At 39.7% G+C, this 8,097-nt stretch overlaps 2 protein-coding genes across 2 annotated transcripts in view; one reads left to right on the top strand and one right to left on the bottom strand.

The window, feature by feature from the left end:
* The window catches only part of LOC106872522 (uncharacterized), a 3,428-nt gene extending 2,625 nt beyond the window's left edge, over window positions 1-803 (bottom strand). Inside the window, exon 1 of the mRNA XM_014919545.1 lies at window positions 421-803. Within this exon, the coding sequence (XP_014775031.1) occupies window positions 421-803 (383 nt within the window). The remainder of the gene's footprint in view (window positions 1-420) is intronic.
* Window positions 804-4,535: 3,732 nt separating this feature from the next.
* LOC106872567 (uncharacterized) overlaps window positions 4,536-8,097 on the top strand; it is a 60,003-nt gene continuing 56,441 nt past the window's right edge. The window contains exon 1 of the mRNA XM_014919609.2: window positions 4,536-4,556. The gene's annotated coding sequence lies outside the window, so the exon portion shown is untranslated. The remainder of the gene's footprint in view (window positions 4,557-8,097) is intronic.

The raw sequence follows: 8,097 nt of genomic DNA, 5'->3' as shown, positions 1-8,097 counted from the left end.
TACCCGCTCCAGAGTATGGACCAGACAACCCAAGACGGTCCAAGAGAACCCGTAAAACCCAAGAGAGACTTTGCTGTTGATACTTCTTGTGTAGCATCAATTTCAGTGGGGATGTGTTATATGGACTGTTGGATATATTATTCGTCTGACGTTCCGTGTGTCACTGTGGTTCGTCTGAGTTCATTGTTTCATTGTTGTTGTCTTGTGTGACTGTCGTAGTAAAATGTCATTGATATATATGGCGGACATGATTCTTGTTTATTCATAACGAACATTGTGTGAGTGCGTTCTTTGTATGTAATTGAATAATAAATGTAATAATTAAATTGTACAACTCGTTGTCTTATCTCTGCGAGTCTCCTGAGGGAAATACAACACGTTTCATGAATGACAGCAGTAGGAAGGTTATTTGACCCTGACCTGAATGTCTGTGGCAGGCCATACGTGGACAATTCCTTTCCACCCAGTGTGGCGATTCTGTCTTCAATGTGAATGAGAGTTTTGTTGCAGACTTCATTGCTGATACCCTCCATGTCAGGATAGAGCCGTTGAGCTTGCTGCTTAAAGTCTTCAGCCAGGTTGTCCCTGTACTTGAGCCATAGAGTTGCAGGATCACACAGTTCGCATGTCTGTAGTAAAACTGCAAACAGTGCCCTGAGACTTTTAGGTGATTGTGATAAAGCAGCCTCTTCCAAAGTTGCATCCCATTGTGCACCATCTTCTAACAGTCCTTGTCGATAGCAGGCTTCTCTATATGTAGTGCAGACATGTCCATGAACGGTTTTTAGGGCCTGGAAAGACATTGGCCCTCTGAGCTCATGCAGTAGTAGGCGGAGGTAGAAGCACTCTTGTTGAGTGGGATGCACTGTGCATACTTGCTCAAGGCAAGTGTCAAACTTAATGCCAGGCTATCCATGAACATTTTGACCTGCTTTCCTTGGGGTCCGTTTTTTCCATTCCAAGTGTAGTACGATGGAATCTGTAGATACAGCAAGGTTTGAGTGAATGAATCAACTTGACAAAGCTTGAAGAATGCTGTGAGCGAGCTATCTCTTGGTTCCTCTGCCAACAGAGAAGCATTAGCATCGGTGAAGTACACACTTTGACCGTTTTCCAGGTGCACTGCAAGCTGCTGAACGGTGGGGTGGTGAAGTGGAAAGCCGAAGATGCGCCAGAAAGCCTCGTTGCTACTTATGTACCGTCCCACCTAATATTGCATCACCTCATCCTGGCAGTATTGTTGTTGAAGTCCAAGCATTGCAGCGTCAGAACCCTTGTTCATATACTTACAAACGTACTTTATGGACTTAACAGAGTTGCAAAACTCAACGTTGATGTGGTCATTGAAAGTCTTTTACAGGATCGGGCAGTAGGGAACAATCCATCTATTATCAACTTCGAGCTGTCCGATAGTTGCTGTGAAACCGCCGTCTTCTGATTTTCTCGTCTGTATGATGGATACCCATCAGCACTTTCTGAGTTTCTTATAGGAACCTCCTTGGAAACCTTTTCGAACATACGCTGTCTTTCAAGCATGGTGAGTTTATGTTCAATCCACGCCCACATGGACCATGAACCATGTTTGCCTTAACTATTTCGTATAGTACTTTGTGCAAAGCTGGATCAGGAAGTTCTGCAGAGATTATCTTGTCGATGTCAATGGATTTGATCTTCGTTGACAGCCAAAGCAGGATATGAGCATGTGGAAGGTCCCTTTCTTGCCATTCGATTGTGTACATGTCACATTGTATGGGTTCGAAGGCTTGCCCTTTTTTATGAGCTCCATGAGAGTGATTAACTTCAGATGGAAAACTCGGGCGAGGAGGTCATGCCTGCCTTTAGGCTTTTGACCGAAGAAGAGTTCCGCCTGAATCTCCTTCCACTTGGGATTGCATGTGAAAGTTATGAATAGGTCCGGCTTGCCGTAATGGCGGACAAAGGTCATTGCATCCTGTGTTCTTTCATGCATATATCGGGGACTTACAATGAATGTGGAGGGCAAGATGCAAAGTCTTCCTATGCTTGTTGGGTCAGCTTCATTGTTGATGGCATCTCGGAGATGGATGTAGCTGTCAGAGCGCAATTGTTTTTTTTATGCGGCCTGATGAAACACAATCTCTCTGATTCCATTTTTGCGTACATATCGACTGAAAATCGATGAAACAACTCTCGAGACTGGTGGAGATGATTACAGCAGTTGTTTCGGGTCATAAATCGATACGAGTATAAGTCCATGCAGGATATTGGCTTGTTGAGATGTTCATTACGATTTTGTGGATCTTGTTGTGGTATACCGATGTGGTAGCCGTCCTCACTGTTAACAATCAGAAGTGGATACTGAAGTGTGTCGTAAGATCGATGCGTTTCACTAATTCGTTGGAGGGTGGTGTTACGTCGCCTAAGGACAATGTCTCTGGGATTGTGCTGTTCACCGTGAAGGAGTACAGCTATTTCATTGCATGTGGGTGCATTGTAACGGCCTGCATGTTCCCTAGATGGTCTTTTCTGGACATCAACGACAACATTAAAATTTGATAGAGCTTCTGTTTCCAAGGCGCACTTGAAGCTGCGTACGTAGCTGTTTTTCTGGTGCAGAAGGTCTTGTAGTTGCATTATCAATTGAAATTTAGTGCCAGTGGAAATGGAGTTTCGTCGGGTGGCTTGTTCATGTAAATTGCCTACAAAGTACAGTTGAAGGAATTGAGGATCTTGATTTTCAGCAGGTTCAAACGAACTTATCTTATGGTAAATCTGTCTCTGCACTTTGAAAGTAGGCATAAACCCGCCTTCTTGAAGAACATTAGCGCTGGAAGCTGTCATTTGGAATGCACAGTTGTACTTCCGGATGTCATTGAGGAAATGTTTCGACTCTGTAGCTGTTATAATTATTTCTATAACGTAACAATTTAAACGAATGTTAAAGAGAATTTATTTTAATAGCAAGAATTGTCTGTATAAAGAATCAAATTAAAAAAAAATGAAAAAGAGTGGAAAGTTTTGTAAATAGGGGTCAGGGTAAGGTTGAATATTTAAGAGAATTTGCAGTGTGTAAGATGTTTGTAAGCAATTCCAGAACAACAGAAGCTGTTACTTTCACTGCAAAATTTAAATTTCGTTTGTGTCTAAATATTTTCCTTCTTTGAAACAATGACAAAACCCTAACCCTAACCCTAACCCTAACCCTAACCCTAACCCTAACCCTGACAAAAACTCTTGCTGCATCTCTTTTGTCAGTGAACAAGTCTCAGTTTCAAAGCGACAAAAATATTGAGATTGAAAATAGATTTAAATGTTGTGTGTGTGTGTGTGTGTGTGTGTGTGTGTGTATGTGTGTTCTTGAATGGTTTACAAACATCTACTCTTCAATCGCTTTTGTTAACACCATTATGTAGAAAATAGAATTGCAAAAGTTTTGAGCGCAAATTTTTGTTTTCATCTTCGTTTATAGCATAGATAGTTTTTTAGTCTGAAATGCCACCTTCGGCCTCCTGTCCATGTTGCTGGCTCTGGAAGAATACGAATTGGTTTACGAAAATAATCATGGCATATCATCTAGTTTGGTACTCATGAGTAACCTCTGTTTGGATAACTGGCACTCCATGGGTTACAATGACAAGTTCTCCAGTTAATCTGATAAACAGAACAGCCTACTCATGAAATTAATGTGCAAGTGGCTGAGCACTCCACAGACATGCGTGCTCTTTAATATAGTTCCCAGGGAGATTCAGGGTGACAGAGAATGCGACAAGACTGGTCTTTTTTGGAATTGCAGGTACAACTCATTTTTTGTCAGTTGAATGTACTGGAGCAATGTGAAATAAAGGATCTTTCTTAAGGACTTAATGTGCTGCCAGGAATTGAACTCATGACCTAACAATCATGAGCGAAATACCCTAACCAGTAAGCCACACTTTCACTTAGTTTGTATTCCCACACCTTAACTACATGTCATTCATAAATATAAAAGAAAAAGAAAAAAAAAGTTTCTGAAAAAATGTAGGTGAGTAATCTCATTCATTATTAAGTAGAATGATATAATTAATACTGATTAACAAAGACTGCAAACTCTTAATGAAAATATGAGAAATAACCAAATATGGGAAGAATAACTTTTGAACTTCTCCAAGAGATAAAAACATCAGATTGATCTGTTTTGAATTAAACGTCATTTAACCTGAAAAGCTGAGTACAATACAACTAATGAGAGATATGGTTCCATTTGGTCTCAGGTGATTGCTTATCTTAGCAAATATATTCATGTTTGATCACATTTGATGTAATTAATCAGCAAATGATTGCTTATTATCTCTGACCAATGCAGGAACTGGTATGATTTCTCAAAGTGCTGTAATTTACTGAGCTGTATCTCTCGGAGTATATACAGAAATGTAGGTCAAGTTTTATTTACAACAATTCTTTATTAGCTTTATTTATTCGTTTATGATTCATTCACGTATTGCTGTCTCTTGGATTGTTTCATAAAACTAAGAAGAGGTGGAGATATTTACCGACACAGACTTTTAGCTGTTTGTCTGTTTCATTCATCAAACATCAAGGTATTTCATTATAACTGCAAATAACGACTCTTAAACACACACACAAACACATGTATGTATATCATGCCAGCATTGACAATGGATGTTAAATGATGATCTCTCTCTCTCTCTCACACACACACACACACACACACACACACACACACACACACACACACACACACATATCTGCATGGGCGTATGTAGTGAAGTGCTTGAGTATTTCAGTTTCAAATTTAATGTTGAATGGTTTTCTGCTTTGCTGAAACTATATTTCTTGACATTTGTGGATAACGTCTGTTATATTTTGATTCCGAGGAAAGAAGTGATGCATTGGCAATGGGATGGGGTGGGGGAAGGGAACGGTTGGGTTATTTGATATTTGATCAAATCGACAAACAGTTCAAACTATGCACATAGGTCTTTACACATGCACGCACACACACACACACACGCATACACACATCTATCTATCTATGTGTCAGTCTTCTGGCAATCTATACACACACAAACACATCATCATCATCATCATCGTTTAATGTCTGTATTCCATGCTGGCATGGGTTGGACGGTTTGATTGGGGTCTAGCAAGCCAGGAGGCCGCACCAGGCTCCAATCTGATCTGGTAATGATTCCACAGCTGGATGCCCTTCCTGATGCCAACCACTCCGAGAGTGTAGTGGGTGCTTTTTATTTTTACAGTGTCATTGGTATGGGAGCCAGTCAGGCGGAACTGGCATCAGCCACATTCGGATGGTGCTGGCAGTGATCAACATGCGTTTGTCTGTTGTTCATACTGGCATGGGTTGGATTGACGTTAAATGATGATGATGACGATGATATATATATATATATATATATATATACATATGTATGTATGTGTGTGTGTGTGTGTGTGTGTATAAATTGCCAGACAGACTGACAGATATATATATATATGCATGTATAAAAATTGATCAGATAAGAGAAGTGAAATAAGACAATAGATGTTTATTCCATTAGCTGACAGCTCTTTTGTAATCTATGTTACTTGCATAAGTGATGCTGTCACACGCATATATAAATGAATATACAAAGGTACATATGAATGTATACACATACATATATATACATATACATACACAAACATATATACAGGGTGCGATGGGTAAATTGTCGCCATTTTATATTTTTAATTTCGTGCATGTACATTGTTTGTTTTTGATTTTGTCGACTACACGCTATCATAGAGTCAGTTGGGCATTGTCTGTGAGAAAAAAAGGACCATCACACAATTCACTCTGCCAAACATTTGGAAACGACATACTGTACTGCTTGGCATTCATGCCAGAAGCTCCAATATGAAGAGATGGTGAACACAGAACAACCGTTGGCTTGACATGTCCTCAAAACATGTAGCAAAGGTTGATAAAAACCAAACACCCGGTCAGCGTCATGGTGTTTGGAGTGATCACTAGTGAAGGTGATGTTATGCCTCCATTCATCTTCCCCACACAGCTTCAGACTCAACACAGTGGCCTACATCAAGTGCCTGGTGGAGGTAGTGCTGCCCTGGGTCAAGAGGATGGCTGCTGGAAGACCCTATGTCTGGCAACAGGACTCTGTACCATGCCACACAAGCAGGAGAACCCAGTCATGGCTGTCAGACAATTTCTGTGACCACATCACCCCTGATACCTAACTTCCCAGACTGTAACCCCCTTGATTATTATGTGTGGGGCACAGTTGAGTTAGAGACCAATAAAACTCCTTGTAGCACCAAAGATGAACTGCAGGCAAGGATTATGGCAGCATTCACCAACTTAAACAAGGAGACCGTCCAGAAGAGTTGCAGGAGATTCCGAAGTCGTCTGGAGGCCAATGGTTGAAGCCAATGGCGATTTTATTGGATAAATTTACTCTTTAGAATTTCAAGATATTTTTATGTAATTTTGGAAAATATATCTATTAAAATGAGATGTTAGTGTTATTTTCATTTTCACATAATGTAGACGACAATATATTTACCGCACCCTGTATATATGTATAAATATGTTTGTGTGTGTATGTATGCATATATGTGTACATGTACATATGTTGGGTTGACTCTACCATGTTGAAAATAACTTGGCAGAAATTATATATTTAGCTTATGGCCATACATAAATGTGTAGACTCATATAAAAATTTCAGTAGAGATTTGTTTTACAGATAATTATTCTTCCATAAATGTAAATATTCAGGAAAAGTTCCTATGACATTCTTTGTGATGGACTTAGAAACCCAAATAGACTGAAAACCAGTGAAGAATAAATAGAAAGTGTCTTTAGAATTCTTTGATTGTGATGGGGTTTGTGATAATCAGGAACGGACAGTATTCAAGAGTAATACAACATTTTGCAAATATCTCCTTCGAGTAAAACCACCAATAGAAGAGAATATGACTAAGAACTGCATGTACTCCATCCCATGCAGTTGTGGTAGGTTATACAAAGGCGAAATATGCCGCCCCCTCAAAATAAGGATAGACGAACATTGCAAAGCTGTAACACAAGGAGATATTGATAAATTGGGTATAGCTGATCATGTATGGAAAAATGGTGACAACTTCCTCCTGTGGGATGAAGTTAAAATAATAGACAGAGAACACCACTGGAAAATAAGAAAACTAAAAGGAGCAGCACATATGCTAGGACACAATAATCTGCTAAGCAGACCGAGTGCAGATATGAACAGCATATGGGAACCGGCATTAAGGAAGGATAGGAAAATATTAGATTTATAAGCCCTAAAATTCACTCCATAATTGCCCACAGGCATATGGTGTAGTGGTTAAGAGCATGGGATACTAACCCCAAGATTCCGAGCTCAATTCCAAGCAGTGACCTGAACAATAATAATAACAATAATAATAATAATATCGAAAAATACCATAGGAATGAGAACCCAGGTTTGAAATTTCCCCAAGACACCTGAAGAAGGCTGGAGTGGCACTTTGAGCAAGTGTCTTCTTTATAGCTTTTAAAAACCATTTTAAGTATCTGAAAATGAAGACATTGAGCAGACACATAATCAAAGCTATTCCAATTGTGGCCATTCCTCCCAGGCAGAGGGCATCCAGGACCATGAAGAATAATATCTAAGATGGTAAGGATGTTTTTATTTCTAGCAAGTTGAATGACCACATTAAGAAGTATCCATACGATCATTTGACTATCTAGAAATAAGGGGGAAATTTGTTTTAATTCACACATTACACCACCTTAGATTCTGAATTATATGGTCCTGGATGTAACAGAAAGGAAAAAAAAAAGAAATGTACCTTGGGTAAAAACAGAGTGGCCATGAACAATGAAATATCTTTCCCTGTGTGTCTCTACTCATTCTTGGTCAAAATAGCATTTAGTTTTGAATAGATGGTCTTCGCTTTTTGGTCCTTTAAACATGTCCCTGTCAGTGGTGTAGTGTGCACGAAGGGTTCTACAGGCAGTGGTGTAGTGTGCATGAAGGGTTCTACAGGCAGTGGTGTAGTGTGCATGAAGGGTTCTACAGGCAGTGGTGTAGTGTGCATGAAGGGTTCTAC

Source organism: Octopus bimaculoides, chromosome 8 (assembly GCF_001194135.2).
Source record: "Octopus bimaculoides isolate UCB-OBI-ISO-001 chromosome 8, ASM119413v2, whole genome shotgun sequence".
NCBI classification, from domain to species: domain Eukaryota; kingdom Metazoa; phylum Mollusca; class Cephalopoda; order Octopoda; family Octopodidae; genus Octopus; species Octopus bimaculoides.
Note: the sequence above shows the minus strand (reverse complement) of the source record. Positions and strands in the feature narration are given on the sequence as shown.